Source organism: Mustelus asterias, chromosome 19, assembly GCF_964213995.1.
Source record: "Mustelus asterias chromosome 19, sMusAst1.hap1.1, whole genome shotgun sequence".
In the NCBI taxonomy this organism is placed as follows: Eukaryota; Metazoa; Chordata; class Chondrichthyes; order Carcharhiniformes; family Triakidae; genus Mustelus; species Mustelus asterias.
Window position 1 is genome coordinate 26073239 of NC_135819.1, and position 21871 is coordinate 26095109.

Below are 21871 nucleotides of genomic sequence, written 5' to 3' on the forward strand. Positions count from 1 at the left end.
TGTCATTTGCACCAATGTGTACAATGACATCCGTTTATCTTCCCCTTTTAAGATGCCTCCTATCCGCTCGGTGACATCCATTACCCCAGCACCAGGTAGGCAGACTACCATCCTGGAGTCCCGTTCGCACCCACAGAATCGCCTGTCCGTGCCTCTAACCGACGCATCCCCCACCACTATTGCTCTCCTAACCCCTCTCTTTCCTTTCTGGGCCACAGAGCCTGACTGTGTGCCAGTGACCTGGTCACTGTGGCTTACCCCTGGAGAGTCATCCTCCCCCACACTATCCAAAACAATATACTTGTTTTGGAGTGGGACAACCACAGGTGACCCCTCCACTAATTGCTCACTCCCCTCCCCTCTCACACCTGTCGCCGAGCCCTTCCTATTATGAGAGACAGCCACTGGAGTACTCTCTGGTACATTACCCTTCTGACCTTTACTCCTCCTAACTGTGACCCACGTGTCTTCCTCCCGATGCCCCGGTGTAACTAGTTCCCTATAACTCATGTCAATTATTCTCTCATTCTCCCTGACTAGACCAAGGTCAGCAATCTGCAGCTCCAGTTCCGTGACACGGTCCCTCAGGAGCTGCAGTTCCACGCACCTGGCGCAAATGTGGTCCTCCGGGAGGCTAGGTGTTTCCAGGAACTCCCACATCCCACACCGGAAGCACCGAACTGGCCTATCACTCATAGTTACCCTTATCCTATATAGGTTTGGATAAAAATAACTTACCCTGCCACGCCCTTTCTGCCTAAGCCCTGTGAGCCAAAGCCCTGACAGCTTTCACTCAGCTTCCCACTCACTACACTGCCCGCTCCCGACGGTGCCCGCTGTATACTGCAGCCTACCTTTTATACTTCGCGTGCTTAAAAAACCCTTCCCAGACTCCTTAGCAGCCCACTTCCGGTTTTCACTTTAAACTTAAGAAAAATACTACTACAAAAGTAAAGGCCAAAAAAAACACACTAACTGACTAATTAAATAAATAAATAATTCAATCAATCTCTCACCAGCACTCCTGACTCCAATCACTCCCTCTCTGCTTGCTCCAGTGGAACAATGAAAACAATGAGAGGCATGGACAGCGTGGATAGTCAGAAGCTTTTTCGCAGGGTGGAAGAGTCAATGACTAGGGGGCACAGGTTTAAGGTGCGAGGGGCATGGTTTAAAGGAGATGTACGAGGCAGAATATTTACAGAGTAGTGGGTGCCTGGAACTCGTTGCCAGGGGAGGTAGTGGAAGCGGATATGGTAGTGACTTTTAAGGGGCATCTTGACAAGTACATGAATAGGATGGGAATAGAGGGATTTGGTCCCCGGAAGGGTAGGGGGTTTTAGTTCAGTCGGGCAGCACGGTCGGTGCAGGCTTGGAGAGCCGAAGGCCTGTTCCTGTGCTGTAATTTTCTTTGTACTTCCTTGGAGGTCATTTAATAAAACTGGCTGTGTTAATCATGCTTACTTTATAAATCTTTTTGATGCACAAGTTTTTTTTAAACGTTAAATCTCGTGGAATAATTCTGTTGGTTAACTGCAAGAGGATGGTAATAACAGAAATATCATGGGAACACTAATACTTCAGAGTCACCAATCCATCAAGACTCCCATCCCTTCCTGGTCCCAATTCCAGTTCTTCCTGCAACTTTGCTCCCAATTCCTACAGTTCATCCATCTCCCGCCTCCCACAGTCATCCCACCACTGCCTGCAATCTCTTCCCATTTCTCCCACTCCCCCTTGCTCCTTCTCCTTCTCTTTCCTTGCCACCCATGCCTCTCTGATAGTGACTGGCGGGTTTGAACAGTGTATAAGTCACTACTGTTAATGTTCCAATGATCCAGAAATTCAAATTGAAATTTGTACATCATTCTCTCAGTTTTATTACTGTTAAAATACAAGTGACGGGCCATTATTCGACAAACAAATTGTTCATTACACGCTTGCTTAAAGACAGTTAACTTCATCCTTCACAAAATCAAGTTACCAAAAGTTCAAACACCCAGTTACAGTTTATGTACAAATCGCAAATCTTCTAGAAGTTAATGGCTTTGCCAAATGATGCTGCTATATTTGCCTCTCTGAAAGCTTCTGAGACAGTCTGTAAGAGAAAAGAAAGACCGAGTCAAACTCCACCAGTTTAATCATTAGTTTAACACAGTCTTGACAAAGTTCTGTAGTTGGAATCACTTTTATACTATTTACTTTCATAACTGACATCAGGACTTTGCTCTAAATCTACAAATTCTCAAATTTCAGAAGTTCAGGGTAAACAATGGCAGGTTATCAGTTTAAGTGAAAATCCCCTAGTCGCCACACTCTGGCGCCTGTTCAGGTACATGGAGGGAGAATTTAGCACGGTCAATGCATCTAACTAGCATGTCTTTCGGACTGTGGGAGGAAACCAGAGTACCTGGAGAAAACCCACGCAGATACGGGGAGAAAAGGCAGACTCCGCACAGACAGTGACCCAAGCTGGGAATTGAACCCGGGTCCCTGGCGCTGTGAAGCAGTCGTGCGAATCACTGTGGCACTGTGCCGTGCAGGGAACAGCAGAATAGAACCTTGGGAGTTGGTAATTTCCTTTGCTTGGAAAGTACTGAATATTTGTACATAAGTGAATGAATATTAAACAGTGAAAACAATCTAGGGACTAATCTAGAGGGTTATCACTGTCCCACCAATGCTCTCTCAAGCATCCACACTGAATATTGTGTGCAGTTTATTCTCTCATCGAGTCAGTGGAAGAACATTATGATCTTTGAAAATGTTTTTTAAGATCTTGTATTAAAGGTGGTTCCTTGATCAGGAATCTTTAGTGATGTGAAGAGGTGAATGAATTTGGATCAAATGGGAGATTGACTGGGGCAAAGGGATTAAAGCAGAGCGCACAAATACTAGGAGCCGGGATTGAGAAAACATGCCAAACACTATCAACACGAGGGTAATAAATTTTGGATATCTGCCAGTGATAACTCTACCCATCACCATTAGGATGAGATCTCTCGAGAGTTGTCAACTGAAAGGGTGGTGGAAGCTGGTGCCATAAATAACCTTTAAAGAAAGATGGTGAGATACATGGAAATAACCGGGAAAAAAACAAAGATGTTGAACTAGGCACAACTGGTCTTCAAGTGCCAGAACAAGCATGATGGCGGTGTAGGTTTCTAATAATTTAGTTTTGTGATCTGCACATATCACTGTCCCTTTCACCATCCTTTCCCTGCATCACTTACCGGATGGGCATGACAAACTCGGGCAATATCTTCACACGATGCTCCATACTCCATAGCGAGGGTTGCTTCATTGATCATTTCGCCAGCACCCTTGATATAAAGAAAACCATATTCATGAAAGGATCCAAGATTATATCCTAGGTTGATACACAAAAGGTTTTGCTACTTACAGACCCAAGGATATGTGCCCCAAGCATTCTGTCTGTTTCTTTATGGCTGAGAATCTTTACCAGACCATCAGTATCATTGTTAGTCTTAGCTCTGCTATTGGCTGCAAATGGAAATTTGCCAATCTTATATGGAATACCCTGCAAGAGGAGGAAATGAATGAAGTACATTTTACAACAGGCTCACATTCACTTTAAATGTAAGGTAGACCTGTATTTTTAGAAATAAACATTTACACTCTCATTTCTGTACTGAGAGGTGCTGTCCTTTAGATGAACTATTAAACAAAGGACACATCCAGCAACTCAAATAGAGTCCACAGCCATTGTGGAAGGACAGCAGAGAAATTTTCCCCAATGGCCTGCTCATTATTGCTCAAATAATATCACAAACAAATTATATGGTCTTTCATTGTTGTTCATGGGATCTTGCTAAACACAAATTAGCTGCTGCAACAGTGATCAGCTTTCAACAGTGCTTCACACTAGAAGGTGGTATTCCCAAAGGGTCAGTGCTAGGACCACTGCTTTTCTGTTATATATAAATGACTTGGATCTTGGAGTAGAGTAGAATTTAAACATTTACCAATGATTACAAACTAGGAAGAATGGCAAATAGTGAGGATAATATCAATCACCTGCACCTTGCCAGAATGGAGACAAGGGGAAAATGGAGTTTTACAGAGAAGTGCGAGGTGATGCATTTTGTCCGGAGGGCTGGGCTAGGCAATTGTAGATGGAGAAAGAGTGGGTACAATGATGATTTTAACAACAATATTGGCTTTAAAATGGCTATTCTGGCTGAGAGTTAAATATGCTGGGATTTTTGATCAACTCATAATTAAAACCAGATGCTGGTTGTAAAGTTACTGAGTCAGGACTTGGTCTGTGAACTGTGACCTGAAGCATCCTGTGTTGACCAAATATAGGAATTTGTTTACATTGTGAGCTAGACATGGTGACACTGAGTTTTATGGGGGCTATCTGAACCAAGCATAATGGCGTCGTTTACAAGTAATTTAATTGGCTGTTCGAGTCATGATTGGTTTCCAGTTACACCATTGGCTGGTGCCATAGAACCTACTGGGAGCATGTGAAAGAATTTGTAGATGAAAGACATGTCCAGTTTTTTTGTCTCCGGCAACAACTCTAAAGACCCACCATTGTAGAAGTGTGCCCTGAAGAACATCTTCAGAGATGCTACCGTGCAAAGGGACCTGGGGGTCCTTGTGCATGAGACGCAAAAGCCCAGTCTGCAGGTACAACAGGTGATCAAGAAGGCAAATGGGATGTTGGCCTATATTGCGAGGGGGATAGAATATAAAAGCAGGGATGTCTTGATGCACCTGTACAGGGCATTGGTGAGGCCGCAGCTGGAATACTGTGTGCAGTATTGGTCCCCTTATATGAGGAAGGATATATTGGCATTGGAGGGAGTGCAGAGAAGGTTCACCAGGTTGATACCGGAGATGAGGGGTTTGGATTATGAGGAGAGGCTGAGGAGATTGGGTTTGTACTCGTTGGAGTTTAGAAGGATGAGGGGGGATCTTATGGAGACTTATAAGATAATGCGGGGGCTGGATAGGGTGGAGGCGGAGAGATTCTTTCCACTTAGTAAGGAAGTTAAAACTAGAGGACACAGCCTCAAAATAAAGGGGGGTCGGTTTAAGACAGAGTTGAGGAGGAACTTCTTCTCCCAGAGGGTGGTGAATCTCTGGAATTCTCTGCCCACTGAGGTGGTGGAGGCTACCTCGCTGAATATGTTTAAAGCGCGGATGGATGGATTCCTGATCGGTAAGGGAATTAAGGGTTATGGGGTTCAGGCGGGTAAGTGGTACTGATCCACGTCAGATCAGCCATGATCTTATTGAATGGCGGGGCAGGCTCGAGGGGCTAGATGGCCTACTCCTGCTCCTATTTCTTATGTTCTTATGTTATGTTCTTATGACCACAAGGATAGATTCTACATCGGGAACAGATTTGGCCAGATCTTTCCAAAACTGGGCAGTGTCTATTTTCAGTAAAATAATTATTTTCAGTTAAGAGTCAAAGTTCAGTAAAAGAGTTGCAACTGTTTTGAGCTTGAGTTGGTACTGAAGTGTTAACTAAAGGGAGATTGTTGATTGAATTAAGAGTTGACTCCTGTTCTTGTTTGTCACATTAAACTGGAATGCTTTCAGTGACTGATGCACGAGAACACCGAGGTCTCGCTGAGTAGCCAGCTCTCTCAATTTACACCCATTCAAGTAATAATCTGTCTTCCTATTTATGCTGCCAAAGTGGATAACCTCACATTTATCCACATTATACTGCATCTGCCATGCAGATGCTGACACACTCAGCCTGTTTAAATCACGCTGAAGCATCTCTGCATCCTCCTCACAGCTCACCTTCCCACCCAACTTTGTATCATCTGCAAATTTGGAGATAATACATTCAGTTCCCTCTTCCAAATCATTAACATATAATGTGAACAGTTGGGGTCCTAGCACAGATCCCTGCGGAACCCCACTAGTCACTGACTGCCAATCAGAAAAAGACCCAACTATGCCAACTCTTTTGCTTTCTATCTGCTAACCAGCTTTCTATCCATCTCAAGATATTACCCGCTTTAACTTTACATAGCAATCTGTTATATGACACCTTGTCGAAAGCCTTCTAAAAGTCTAAATAAACCACATCCACTGGTTCTCTTCTGTCTACTAGTTACATCCTCAAAAAAATTCCAATAGATTTGTCAAACATGATTTCCCTTTTGTAAACCCAAGCTGACTGTCTGATTATACCACTGCCTTCCAAATGCCGAGTTATGAAATCCTTGATAATAGACTCTGGCAACGTCCCTAGTAATGGCGTTAAGCTTACTGGTCTATTGTTCCCTGTTTTTTCTCTACCTCCCTTTTGAAAAGCAGACTTATATTAGCTACCCTCCAATCTGCGGGAACTGTCCCAGAGTCCAAAGAATTTTGGAAAATAACCAATGGATTTTCAGGGCCACATCCTTAAGTACTCTGGGATGAAGATTATCGGGACCTGGAGATTTATCCACCTTCAATCCCATCAATTTCCCGACATTTCTCTACTAATGCTGATTTCCTTCAGCTCCTCACCAAAACATGGTTCTCTTAGCACTTCTGATACATTATTCATGTCTTCCTTTGTGAAGACTGAAGCAAAATACAAATTTAATTCCTCAGCCATTTCTTTATTCCCCGTTATGAATTCTCCCACTTTTGACTGTAAGGGGCCTACATTCATTTTTGTCAATCTTTTTTTCTTTACACATCTCATCATAGAAATCATCATAGAAACCCTACAGTGCAGAAGGAGGCCATTCGGCCCATCGAGTCTGCACCGACCACAATCCCACCCAGGCCCTACCCCCACATATTTACCCGCTAATCCCTCTAACCTATGCATCCCAGGACTCTAAGGGGCAATTTTTAACCTGGCCAATCAACCTAACCCGCACATCTTTGGACTGTGGGAGGAAACCGGAGCACCCGGAGGAAACCCACGCAGACACGAGGAGAATGTGCAAACTCCACACAGACAGTGACCCGAGCCGGGAATCGAACCGGGGACCCTGGAGCTGTGAATCTATAGAAACTTTTAGTCAGTTTTTATGTTCCTTGCTAGCTTACTTTCATACTCTATTTTTCCCTTCTTAATCAATCCCTTAGTTCTCCTTTGCTGAATTTTAAACTGCTCCCAATCCTTTGGCCTATTGCTTTTTCTTGCCAATTTACTTTTCTCAAGCTCTGGTTAAACTGGTTAGGCCCCAGCTTGGGAGTACTGCTTCCAGTTCTGGTCACCACACAATAGGAAAAATGCAAGGGCGTAACGAGGATGCAGAGATTTACAAGAATGGTCTGGCAATGCTGAATTTTACCTGAAAGTTGGGTTGAAGAAGCTGGGATTTCAGAGGGGAGATTTGATTGAGGCGTATAAAATTATTACAGGTCTGGATAAGAAAGGCAAAGAAATTCTGTTCCCATTAACTGAAATGACATGGGCTAAGGAGGCACAGATTTACTTTTTTGGGCAAGAGATGCAGGGGAATATGAGGAAGAATAGTTTTACACAGCGTTAAGGACCTGGAACACTGCCTATAAGGGCAGTGGAAGAAAAATAATCAATTTAAAAAAGAAATTGAATAGGGGCATGAAGGAAATAAACCAGCAAGCTTGCCCCACGGTGAGCTAGCATGGACTTAATGTGCCAAATGGCCTCATTCTGTGCTGCAAATGGTTCTAAAGTATTTTGGGACATCCCCAAGGTCATGAAAGATGCTGGGCCGAATTCTACCAAAAAAATTCTAAAGTTCAAAATTGCATGGAATAAATCCCACTGTTTGTTTCAGTGGGAGTTCAGAGAAGAATCTCCCACTCTGTGCACTGCAGGGGCCACCAGCCTGAATACCATCAAACTTCAGGGGGTGGGTCCTATTCCTGCAATAAAAAGTTAGCATAGCGGGATGGGAGAATTGTGGCCGATATATCAATGCAAATTCTCTTTCTTTCTTAAACTAACGCTGAACACATTGCAAACGACAAGGCACCTTTGAGTAACTTAATTGTTGTGCACACTTCAAATGACTTTTTTATTCATTCATGGGACATGGGCGTCACTGGCTGGCCAACATTTATTACCCATCCCTAGTTGCCCTTGAGAAGGTGATGGTGAGCTGCCTTCTTGAATCGCTGCAGTCCCTGTGCATGGTTGACCCACAATGCTGTTAGGGAGGGAATTCCAGGATTTTGACCCAGCGACTGCGAAGGAACGGCAATATATTTCCAAGTCAGGACAACAAGTGGCTTGGAGGGGAACTTACAAGTGGTGGTGTTCCCATGTATCTGCTGTCCTTGTAGATGGAAGCGGTCGTGGGTTTGGAAGGTGCTGTCTAAGGATCTTTGGTGAATTGCTGCTACTGAGCGTCAGTGGTGGAGGCAGTGAATGTAGATGTGGTGCCAGTCAACTGAGCTGCTTTGTCCTGGTTGGTGTCAAGCTTCTTGAGTGTTGCACCTATCCAGGCAAGTGGGGAATGTTCCATCACACTCCTGACATGTGCCTTGTAGATGGTGGACAGGCTTTGGGGAGTCAAGAGGTGAATTCTCGCCACAGTATTCCTAGCCTCTGACCTGCTCTTGTAGCCACTGTGTTTATGTGGCTAGTCGAGTTGAGTTTCTGGTCAATGGTAACCCCAAGAATGTTGACAATGGGGGATTCAGTGATGGTTACACCATTGAATGTCAAGGGGTGGCGGTTAGAATATCTCTTGTTGGTGGTCATTTCCTGGGATTTGTGTAGCGCAAATGTTACTTGCTACTTGTCAGCCCAAGCCTGGAGGATATTGTCCAGATCTTGTTGCATTTGAACATGACTGAGGAGTTGTGAATGGTGAACATTGTGCAATTAGCGAACATCCCCACTTCTGACCTTATGATAGAGGGAAGGTCATTGATGAAGCAGCTGAAGATTGTTGAGCCTAGGACACTACCCGAGGGACTCCTGCAGAGTTATGTTGCAGCTGAGATGACTGACCCTCCACAACCATCTTCCTATGTGCCAGGTATGACTCCAACAACTGGAGAGTTTGCCCCCTGATACCCATTGATTCCAGTTTTGCTAGGGCTCCTTGATGCCACACTCGGTCGAATGTGGCCTTGATGTCAAGGGCTGTCACTCTCACCTCACCTCTGGAATTCAGCTCTTTTGTCCATGTTTGAATGAAGGTTGTAATGAGGTCAGGAGCTGAGTGACCCTAGCGAAACCCAAACTGGGTGTCACTGAGCAGGGGCTGCTTGATAGCACTGTTGATGACCCCTTCCATCACTTTACCGATGATCGAGAGTAGACTGGGCAGTAATTGGTCGGGTTGGATTTGTCCTGCTGTTTGTGTACAGGACATAACTGGGCAATTTTCCACATTGTTGGGTATATGCCAGTGTTGTAACTGTACTGGAAAAGTTCGGCTAGGGGAGCGGCAAGTTCTGGAGCACAAGTCTTTAGACTATTGCTGGAATGTTATCAGGACCCATTGCCTTTGCAGTATCCAGTGCCTCCAATCGTTTCTTGATATCACGTGGAGTGAATCGAATTGGTTGGAGACCTCTGGAGGAGGCCAAGATGCATCATCCATTCGCACTTCTGGCTGAAGATTGTTGTGAATGCTTCAGCCTTATCTTTTGTTGGGCTTTTGATGTGCTGGGCTCCTCCATTATTGAGGATGGGGATATTGGTGGAGCCTCCTCCTCCAGTAAGTTGTTTAATTGCCAACACCATTCATAACGGAATGTGGTAGGACTGCACAGCTTAGATCTGATCCATTGGTTGTGGGATCGCTTAGCTCTGTTCATCACTTGCTGTTTATATTGTTTGACATGCAAGTAGTCCTGTGTTGTAGCTTCACCAGGTTGACACCTCATTTTTAGGTGTGCCTGGTGCTGCTCCTGGCATGCGTTCTTGCACTTTCCGTTGAACCAGGGTTGATCCCCTGGCTTGATGGTAATGGTTGAGTGCGGGGTATGCCAGGCCATGAGGTTGCAGATTGTGCTGGAGTACAATTCTGCTGCTGCTGATGGCCCACAGCGCCTCATCGATGCCCAATCTTGAGTTGCTAGATCGGTTCGAAGTCTGTCCCATTTAGCACGGTGATAGTGCCACACAACACGATGGAGGTTATTCTCAATTTGAAACATAGAAGATAGGAGCAGGAGTAGGCCATCTAGCCCCTTGAGCCTGCCCCGCCATTCAATATCATGGCGGATCTGAAGTGGATCAGTTCCACTTACCCAGCTGATCCCTATAACCCCTAATTCCCTCACCGATCAGGAATCCATCTATCCGTGATTTAAACATATTCAACGAGGTAGCCTCCACCACTTCAGTGGGCAGAGAATTCCAGAGATTCACCACCCTCTGAGAGAAGAAGTTCCTCCTCAACTCTGTCCTAAACTGACCCCCCTTTATTTTGAGGCTGTGCCCTCTAGTCCTAGCTTCCTTTCTAAGTGGAAAGAATCTCTCCACCTCTACCCTATCCAGCCCCTTCATTATCTTATAAGTCTCTATAAGATCCCCCCTCAGCCTTCTAAATTCCAACGAGTACAAACACAATCTGCTCAGTCTCTCCTCATAATCAACACCCCTCATCTCTGGTATCAACCTGGTGAACCTTCTCTGCACTCCCTCCAAGGCCAATATATCCTTCCGCAAATAAGGGGACCAATACTGCACACAGTATTCCAGCTGCGGCCTCACCAATGCCCTGTACAGATGCAGCAAGACATCTCTGCTTTTATATTCTATCCCCCTTGCGATATAGGCCAACATCCCATTTGCCTTCTTGATCACCTGTTGCACCTGCAGGCTGGGTTTTTGCGTCTCATGCACAAGGACCCCCAGGTCCCTTTGCACAGTACCATGTTGTAATTTTTTTCCATTTAGATAATAATCCAATTTGCTATTATTTCCTCCAAAGTGAATAACCTCGCATTTGTCAACGTTATACTCCATCTGCCAGATCCTCGCCCACTCACTCAGCCTGTCCAAATCTCTCTGCAGACCTTCTACACCCTCCACACGATTCACTTTTCCACTTATCTTTATGTTGTCTGCAAACTTTGTTACCCTACACTCAGTCCCCTTCTCCAGATCGTCTATATAAATGGTAAATAGTTGAGGCCCCAGTACCGATCCCTGTGGCACGCCACTAGTTACCATCTGCCAACCAGAAAAGCACCCATTTATTCCGACTATCTGCTTCCTGTTGGATAGCCAATTCCCAATCCATGCTAACACCCAACTCCGTGTGACCCAATCTTCTTCAGCAACCTTTTGTGAGGCACCTTATCAAATGCCTTTTGGAAATCCAAAAACACAGCATCCACCGGTTCCCCTCTGTCAACCGCACTAGTCACATCTTCATAAAAATCCAACAAGTTCATCAAGCACGACTTTCCCCTCACGAATCCATGCTGCGTCTGCTTAATCGAACCATTCTTATCCAGATGGCCTGCTATTTCTTCTTTAATGATGGATTCCAGCATTTTCCCAACTACAGACGTTAAGCTAACTGGCCTGTAGTTACCCGCCTTTTGTCTATTCCCTTTTTTAAACAGCGGCGTAACATTAGCCGTTTTCCAATCTGCCGGCACTACCCCAGAATCCAACGAATTTTGATAAATAACCACTAACGCATCCGCTATTACCTCTGACATTTCTTTCAGTACCCTGGGATGCATTCCATCCGGGCCCGGGGACTTGTCCACCTTCAGTCCCGTTAGTCTACTAAGCACTGCCTCCCTGGTAACATTAATTGTATTGAGTACCTCTCCTCCTACCAACCCTCTATTGTTAATATTCGGTAAACTATTTGTGTCTTCCACCGTGAAGACCGACACAAAAAACTTAAAGTTTCAGCCATTTCCTCATTTCCCACTATTAAATCCCCCCTCTCGTCCTCCAAGGGCCCAACATTCACTCTTGCCACTCTATTCCTTTTTATATATTTGTAAAAGCTTTTACTATCATTTTTTATATTTAGAGCCAGCCTAGCTTCATAACCTATCTTTCTTTTCTTTATCGCTTTCTTAGTCATTCTTTGTTGTTTCTTAAAGTTTTCCCGATCTTCCGATTCTCCACTATTTTTGGCCACTCTGTACGCATCGGTCTTTAATTTAATACTCTCCTTAATTTCCTTCGTTATCCACGGCTGGTTATCCCTTTTCTTACAGTCCTTCTTTATCACCGGAATATATTGTTGCTGAGTACTGAAAAGGATCTCCTTAAAAATCCTCCACTGTTCCTTAGCTGTCCTACCTACCAGTCTGCTCTCCCAGTCCACCTTAGCCAATTCAGCCCTCATCCTATCGTACTTCCCTCTGTTCAAGCAGAGGACACTGGTACGGGACCCTACTTTCTCCTCTTTCATTTGTATCAGAAATTCGACCATATTGTGATCACTTGACCCAAGAGGGTCCTTCACAAGAACATCCTTAATTCTACCTACCTCGTTACACATTACCAGATCGAAGATAACTCGTTCCCTCGTCGGTTCTGTAACATACTGTTCAAGGTAACTATCCCGACAGCATTCTAAGAACTCTTCCTCCATCCCACCCCTTCCAACTTGAGTCAGCCAATCAATATGCAGGTTGAAGTCCCCCATGATTATTGCCGTTCTGTTTTTGCACGCATCCATTATTTGCTTGTTTATAGCCCTCCCCACATCAACATTATTATTTGGGGGCCTATAGACCACGCCTACTAGTGTCTTTCTCCCCCTACTATTCCTTATCTCCACCCACAACAATTCCACATTTTGTTCCTTAGAGCCTATGTCATCCCTCACTACTACCCTGATATTATCTTTTATTAACAGAGCTACCCCACCACCTTTTCCTTCCTGTCTATTCTTCCTAAATGCCTGATACCCCTGGATATTCATCTCCCAGTCCTGGTCTCCCTGCAGCCACGTTTCTGTAATGGCCACTAGATCATACCCATTTGTGCTGATTTGCACCATCAACTCATTAACTTTGTTCCGAATGCTTCGTGCATTCAGGCAAAGTGTCTTTATTCCAGCTTTTATCTGGGCCCGATTTGATGAAACGCTATCAACCTCTCCCTCGCCCTCTACTCCTTTAACTACTTGAATGCCCTCATTCACTTGCACTCGCTCCCTCTCCTGTACCATTGATTACCATTCATTACGATCATGGCCGATCATCCAACTCATAGCCTAATCCTGCTGTCTCCCCATAACCTTTGATCCCATTCACCACAAGTGCTACATCCAGCTGCCTCTTGAATACATTCAATGTTTTGGCATCAACTACTTCTTGTGGTAATGAATTCCACAGGCTCACCACTCTTTGGGTGAAGAAATGTCTCCTTGGTCCTAAATGTCTACCCCGAAAACTCAGACTATGACCCCTGGTTCTGGACTCCCCCACTATCGGGAATATCCTTCCTGCATCTATCCTGTCTAGTCCTGTTAGAATTTTATAAGTCTCTATGAGATCACCCTCACTTGTCTGAACTCCAGCAAAAAACAATCCTAACCTAATCAATATCTCTTCATACATCAGTCCCACCATCCCCGGTAAACCTTCACTGCACTCCCTCGAGAGCAAAAACATCCTTCCTCAGAAAAGGAGACAAAAACTGCACTCAACAATAAGGCCCTGTACAATTGCAACAACACATCCCTGCTCCTGTACTCGAAACCTCTCACAATGAAGGCCAACATACCATTTGCCTTCTTTACCGCCTGCTGCACCTGCATGCTTACCTTCAGTGACTGGTGCACAAGGACACCCAGGTCCCACTGCACACTCCCCTCTCCCAATATCCAGCCATAGACATGATGTTATCTTTACAAGGACTGTGCGATGGACACTCTTACCGATACTGTTGTGGACAGACACATCTGCAGTCGACAGATTGGTAAGAATGAGATCAACTATTTTTTTCGTCTGGTTGGTTCCCTCGCCACCTGCTGCAGACCCAGTCTAGCAGTTATATCCTTTAGGACCTGACCAGCTGATCAGTATTGCTGCTGCTGAGCCACTCTTGGTGGTGGACATTGAAATCTCTCATCCAGAGTACATTTTGCGCCCTTGCCACCCTCAGTGCTTGCTCCAAGTGTTGCTCAACACGGAGGAATACTGATTCATCAGCCGAAGGAGGACGGTACATGGTAACCAGTAAGAGGTTTCCTTGCCCATGTTTAACCTGAAGCCATGAGACTTCATGGGGTCCAGAGTCAATGTTAAGGACTCCCAGGGCAGCTCCCTCCCGACTGTGCCGCCACCTCTGCTGGGTCTGTCCTACTGGTGGGACAGGACATATCCAGAGATGGTAATGGTGGTGTCTGGGATATTATCTGCAAGGTATGGTTCCGTGAGAATGACGATGTCAGGCTGTTGCTTGACTAGTCTGTGAGACGGCTCTCCCAATTTTGGCACCAGCCCCCAGATGTTATGAGGAGGACTTTGCAGCGTCAACAGGGCTGTTTGTTTTGCTGTTGTCTTTTCCAGTTCCTATGTCGATGCCAGGTGGTCTGTCCGGTTTCATTTCTTTGCTGAGACTTTGTAGCGATTGATACAACTGAGTCTCACTTGGCATATTTCAGAGGGCAGTTAAGAGTCAACCACATTGCTGTGGCTCTGGAGTCACATGTAGACCAGACCAGGTAAGGACAGCAAATTTAATTCCCTAAAGAACATTAGTGAACTAGAGACACCTGGGCTCAGGTACCAGCGTGCATGCGGTGCTCAAGTAGAAGTCAGACTAGTTTGCACCAGGGCATCATCATAATGGTGCTTAGCGAGTCATCACCACCCTCCTGCCTGCCAAAAAACTCGTTAACACAGAGTACCAGGCCCACCCCTCTGGTGTGACAATGTGCAGGATATAGAAGGAATTTGGGGGGCGGTGGGGTGGAACTCTCAGACACAAACCCCTAGCGAGTGAACCGCCTGGCTATCAGGGCCTCCCTTGCCACCCTCGCATGCTTCATTTGGGCTGCCAGCCCTCGAGTGCCTGCCTGGTGTTCCTTGGTGTGCTCTTCCTCATCTGCTTCCTCCTCCTGCTGGTCATGTTCCCCAGCGATGGCCGGCTGGTCAGCCTCCACGTCCTCCTCCAAGAGGTCACCTCTCTGTAGAGCCAGATTGTGCAAGGCACAGCACACGACCAGTGTGCGGGAACAGATCACTGGGTTGTATTGGAGGGCCCCACCAGATCGATCCAGGCACCGGAATCACACCTTGAGGAGCCCAATGCACCTCTCCACTATCGCGCAGGTTACATGGGCCTCATGATAGCAGGTCTCCGCCTCAGACACAGGCGTCATCAGCCATGTCCAAAGTGGGTAACCCATATCACCCCGGAGCCAACCTCGCAGCCTGGGCTCCTCCTTGAATGCCTCTGGGATGTCCAAGCTCCGACAATGTAGCTGTCATGCACACTGTCTGGATGTCTGGCACAGACTTGCATGATGGTCATATTGTGGTCGCACACTAGCTGAACATTCAGGGAGTGGAACCCCTTCCTATTTACAAATCTTCATGGATTCTGTAGGGGGGCCTTGAGGGCAATGTGTGCGCAGTCGATCGCCCCCTGCACATTAGGCATCCCCTCAATGCCTGCAGCCTGGGCTACCTGCTGTGCCTGGTCCAGGTTAAAGTTGATGAACTGGCCAGTCTGGTCATTCAGGGCTTCAGTGACCTGCCTCACACAGGTGTGCACGGCAAATTGGGAGATGCCACAGACACCTCCACTCGGGGTCTGGAAAGAACCAGTCGCGTAGAGGTTTAGAGTGGCCATCAATTTGACAGCCACCGAGAGTGAGTGTCTGCCCCCAACTTCCCCCCCCCACCCCGCCCCTAGGTGCCTGGTCCTGCAACAGGTTGCACAGGTGTTGCATGGTCGAAAAAGCATGTGTGCACGTGTGCGCATGCACGTACTCAAATGCATTTAAATTACTGTCGCGCCTGTTTCGGGCGTGGTCCCGATTGCGGCCATTTTAGGCACTTAGAACATTACAGCGCAGTACAGGCCCTTCGGCCCTCAATGTTGCGCCGACTTGTGAAACCAATCTAAAGCCCATCTAACCTACACTATTCCAATATCATCCATATGTTTATCCAATGACCCTTTAAATGCCCTTAAAGTTGACGAGTCCACTACTGTTGCAGGCAGGGCATTCCACGCCCTTACTACTCTGAGTAAAGAACCAACCTCTGACATCTGTCCTATATCTCTCACCCCTCAATTTAAAGCTATGTCCCCTCGTGCGAGCCATCACCATCCGAGGAAACAGGCTCTCACTGTCCACCCTATCTAATCCTCTGATCATCTTGTATGCCTCTATTACGTCACCTCTTAACCTTCTTCTCTCTAACGAAAACAGCCTCAAGTCACTCAGCCTTTCCTCATAAGACCATCCCACCATACCAGGCAACATCCTGGTAAATCTCCTCTGCACCCTTTCCAATGCTTCCACATCCTTCCTATAATGCGGCGACCAGAACTGTACGCAATACTCCAAGTGCGGCTGCAACATGACCTCATGGCTCCAAAACTCAATCCCTCTACCAATAAAAGCTCACACACCGTACGCCTTCTTAACAACTCTATCAACCTGGGTGCCAACTTTCAGGGATCTAAGCACATGGACACCCATGTGTCGTGTGCTGTGCCTTGCTGTGCCTGTGCCTTGCACAATCAATCAGTGTTCATCCACACTGCCAAGTATCTTACCATTAGCCCAGTACTCTGCATTCTTGTTACTCCTTCCAAAGTGAATCACCTCACACTTTTCCACATTAAACTCCATTTGCCACCTCTCAGCCCAGCTCTGCAGCTTATCTATGTCCCTCTGTAACCTGCAACATCCTTCCGCACTATCCACAACTCCACCGACTTTAGTGTCATCCGCAAATTTACTAACCCAAATTTACTAACTTGGTAAAGGGGAACGGGCGCTGAGACTACTCGCCTCACGCCTGACTTTACCAAATTTTCACACCTGAAAACAGGCGCAACTTGATGGTAAAATCAGGCCCATAGTGTGAGCTAGGTTCAATACTTTGCTCTGAAGTCAAAAGTGCTAAGATTTTGAATTAATAGGGACAGTACCTCCTCCTTCAACTGTTCTTCAGATTTGCCAACCCAAGCAACCTCTGGATGAGTATATACTACAGATGGGATACAGTTATAGTCAATGTGTACAGCTCCTCCAGCCATTCCCTCCACACAGATGATCCCTTCATCTTCAGCCTTGTGAGCCAGCATGGGGCCAGGTATCACATCCCCAATTGCAAAGATACTGTGGAAATAAACAAACAGTTTGTGATTGCAGTTGCATGTCATAAATAATCCATTTATATACCAGTAAACGTTAACATACACTTGGGAGGTAAACAGTTGAGTTTGCAAGGTTCGGTACTGGGGATGTTGTAGTTTTGGATGGCATGGGGTAGACAACAGGGGATCAAAGTTTGCAGATGGCATGAAACTTGGAGGAACAAGGAGGAGGATAGCAATAGATTGCAAGAGGACATTGATAATGTGGCAGAATGGGCACACACATGGCAGATACAATTCAGCACGTAAGTGGGGTATATTTTGGTCGGACGAATGAGATCATACATGATAAAAATAGTACAATATTAAAGGGGATCTGGAGGTGTCTTGTGCACCAATAAAACATGTGGGCTTTGTAAGTGGAGATGCAGAGCACAAAAGTCAGGGAGTCACACTAAATCAGATAAAAACCCTGCTGAACTCTGGGTAACAAACTTTGGACGGTTGTGGAGACTTTGGAATGCATAGAGACGCCCCTGGAACTGTTCTATTAGATACAATATTATGATTATGCAGGTAAGATTAAAGAAGTCGTCGCTGTCCTCAGAATAGAGCAGGAAATGAGATCAAGGTGCTTAAAATTCTGAAGTTATCATGTGGAGATGCCAATGTTAGACTGGTGTGGGTACAGTAAGAAGTCTCACAACACCAGGTTAAAGTCCAACAGGTTTATTTGGTAGCACAAGGTTTCGGAGCACTACCCCTTCATCAGGTGGGTTCACAAACACGGCAAATATAGACAGAAACACAATTGCAAGATAATAGTTGGAATGCGAGTCTTTACAGACACAGACAGTGCAAGCGGAGAGAGGCAATTCACATGCCCCCCCCCCCCCCCGCCCCCCAACACCACCACATTCTGCACCCCACCCCCCAACACACACCCCCCAACACAGAGACTGCCCCAATCCCCACGCACACACAGGGCCCCCACCTTCCAAGCGCACGCACGCACGCACACACACACACACGCGCCCCCCCACCCCACACACACACGCGCCCCCCACCCCACACATGCGCGCACCCCCCCTCCCCACACATGCGCGCGCCCCCCCACCCCACACATATGCACAGCGCCCCCCCACACACATGCACAGCGCCCCCCCACACACACGCGCGCGCCCCCCCACACACACACGCACGGCGCCCCCCCCACACACACATGCGCGGCGCCCCCCCCCCACACACACACGCACTGCGCCCCCCCCACACACACACACGCACGCACTGCACCCCCCACACACACACACGCACTGCGCCCCCCCACACACACAGCGCCCCCGCACACACACACACGCACTGCGCCCCCCCACACACACACGCACAGCGCCCCCCCCACACACACACGCACAGCGCCCCCCCCCACACACACGCACAGCGCCCCCCCACACACACACACGCACAGCGCCCCCCACACACACACGCACAGCGCCCCCCCACACACACACGCACAGCGCCCCCCCCACACACACAGACAGCGCCCCCCCCACACACACACACGCACAGCGCCCCCCCCCACACACACGCACTGCGCCCCCCCCCACACACACGCACTGCGCCCCCCCCACACACACGCACTGCGCCCCCCCACACACACGCACTGCGCCCCCCACACACGCACACGCGACCCCACACACACGCACTGCACCCGCCCACACACACGCACAGCGCCCCCCCCACACATGCGCCCCCCCCCACACACACACACATGCGCTCCCCACACACACACGCACTGCACCCCCCACACACACACACGCAGAGCGCCCCCCCACACACACACACGCACAGCGCCCCCCACACACACCCGCACAGCCGCCCCCCCACCACACACGCACAGTGCCCCCCCACAAACACACGCACAGCGCCCCCCCCCACACACACGCACAGCGCCCCCCCCACACACACGCACAGCGCCCCCCCCACACACACGCACAGCGCCCCCCCCACACACACGCACGCGCCCCCCCACACACACGCACTGCGCCCCCCACCACGCACAGCGCCCCCCCCCACACACACACGCGCCCCCCCCCCCCACCCGCGCGCGCGCCCCCCCCCACCACCCCGCGCGCGCGCCCCCCCCCCCCCACCACCCCGCGCGCGCGCCCCCCCCCCCCCCACCACCCCGCGCGCGCGCCCCCCCCCCCACCACCCCGCGCGCGCGCGCCCCCCCCCCCACCACCCCGCGCGCGCGCGCCCCCCCCCCCCCCCACCACCCCGCGCGCGCGCCCCCCCCCCCCCCCACCACCCCGCGCGCGCGCCCCCCCCCCCCCCCACCACCACCCCGCGCGCGCCCCCCCCCCCACCACCACCCCGCGCGCGCGGCCCCCCCCCCCCCCACCACCCCGCGCGCGCGCGCCCCCCCCCCACCACCCCGCGCGCGCGCCCCCCCCCCACCACCCCGCGCGCGCGCCCCCCCCCCACCACCCCGCGCGCGCGCCCCCCCCCCCCCACCACCCCGCGCGCGCGCCCCCCCCCCACCACCCACCACCCCGCGCGCGCCCCCCCCCCCCACCACCGCGCGCGCCCCCCCCCCCCCACCACCGCGCGCGCGCCCCCCCCCCACCACCCGCGCGCGCGCCCCCCCCCCACCACCCCGCGCGCGCGCCCCCCCCCCCCACCACCCCGCGCGCGCGCGCCCCCCCCCACCACCCCGCGCGCGCGCGCCCCCCCCCCACACCCGCGCGCGCGCGCCCCCCCCACCACCCCCGCGCGCGCGCCCCCCACCACCCCGCGCGCGCGCCCCCCCACCACCCGCGCGCGCGCCCCCCCACCCCACCCCGCGCGCGCCCCCCCCACCACCGCGCGCGCGCCCCCCACCACCCGCGCGCGCGCCCCCCCCACCCGCGCGCCGCCCCCCCCCCCACCACCCCGCGCGCGCGCGCCCCCCCCCCCCCCACCCCGCGCGCGCGCGCCCCCCACCACCACCCCGCGCGCGCCCCCCCCACCACCCCGCGCGCGCGCCCCCCCCCACCACCCCGCGCGCGCCCCCCCCACCACCCCGCGCGCGCGCCCCCCCCACCACCCGCGCGCGCGCGCCCCCCCCACCACCACCCACGGCCCCACACGCGCGGCACACCCTCCCCCCACAAACGCGGCACCCCGCGGCCCCACACACGCAGCACCCCACGGCCCCACACACGCGTCACCCCATGGCCCACACACGCGGCACCCCCTCCCCCCCCACACAATCTGTAAACACTATCTGTAACCCCCACGACTTGCCTGGGCTCGTAAAAATCTCACTAACTCCTGTTTCTGGAGACATACACATCTCTTTAACCTGTGCTTAACTCTCTCTCCACTCACATTGTCAGTACCTTTAAGACTTTATTACCTGTAAAGACTCGCATTCCAATCATTCTGTAAATTGAGTCTGTGTCTATGTTTGCCCTGTTTCTGAACACAACTCCCACTCACCTGATGGAGCAGCGCTCCGAAAGCTCGTGCTACCAAATAAACCTGTTGGACTTTAACCTGGTGTTGTGAGACTTCTTACTGTGCCCACTCCAGTCCAACGCCGGCATCTCCACATCATGGACACCAGATCCACCCAGACATGTGCACACAGACGCACACACACATTGAATGGTCCATAGTCGTCTCACCCTTTGAGCAATAGTTTTGCTGTAGAGTGGAGCATTCAATGATAATATATACCCATGCAAAAGAATTACTTACTTTGGAATATTTGTCTGGAAACGATTGTTGACAGGTATTCGTCCCTTCTCGTCAACTTCAATTCCCATCTCCTGCAGTCCCAGATTGTCAGTGAAGGGGCGACGCCCAATAGAAACCAGCAACACGTCACAAGTGATCATATCAACCTTTCCACCCGCAGCAGCCTCAAAACTAGATAAAGTAGAAAAATGTGTTTGCTCGAGTTGAATGCACTTTTCTGGCCTTAAACATATATGCAGTTTACAGCATTTACTTCTTCCCATGCAGCCGAGTGATCCATTCCACATACATTATCATTTCATACTCACGAAACATCAATCTTTCCATCAGGTCTTTTAGCTGCTGAAGTAACTTTTGTGTTGAGTTTAAACTTCAGACCTTGCTTCTGAAGAATGCGCTGAAAATTCTTTGAGATCTCCATGTCGATGCCAATCCCTCCAACATGTCCCAAGAATTCAATAGCTGTCACTTCAGAGCCAAGCCTCTGCCACACGGAGCCCTGGAGACAGATGAACATTAGTTTCCAAACGCCCACTGCTGCAAAATACACACTAACTCATTCAATAATTCAACAGGGCTGGGTACAGAAAGAGCACTGGAAATGGTGCTGGTAACAGACATTATGTACACTCGAGGAATCACATTGCCAGGGAGGAAGGTTTTCAAAGCTTGCAGAGGGATTTGGACCAACTAGAAAAATGGGCTGAAAAATGGCAAATGGAATTTAACGCAGACAAGTGTGAGATATTGCACTTTGGAAGGACAAACCAAAGAACAACGTACAGGGTAAATGGTAGGACTCTGAAGAGTGCAGTTGAACAGAGGGATCTGGGAATACAGGTACAGAATTCCCTAAAAGTGACGTCACAGGTGGATAGGGTCGTAAAGAGTGCCTTTGGTACATTGGCCTTTATAAAT

At 49.5% G+C, this 21871-nt stretch overlaps 1 protein-coding gene across 1 annotated transcript in view; it reads right to left on the reverse strand.

The window, feature by feature from the left end:
- Positions 1-1850: 1850 nt before the first annotated feature.
- The window catches only part of dld (deltaD), a 66385-nt gene continuing 46364 nt past the window's right edge, over positions 1851-21871 (reverse strand). The window contains exons 9-14 of the mRNA XM_078235148.1: positions 21262-21452; positions 20954-21124; positions 17045-17234; positions 3404-3541; positions 3234-3323; positions 1851-2098 (exon numbers count right to left, since the gene is read on the reverse strand). Of these exons, the coding sequence (XP_078091274.1) occupies positions 2033-2098; positions 3234-3323; positions 3404-3541; positions 17045-17234; positions 20954-21124; positions 21262-21452 (846 nt within the window). The 3' untranslated portion in view covers positions 1851-2032. The remainder of the gene's footprint in view (positions 2099-3233; positions 3324-3403; positions 3542-17044; positions 17235-20953; positions 21125-21261; positions 21453-21871) is intronic.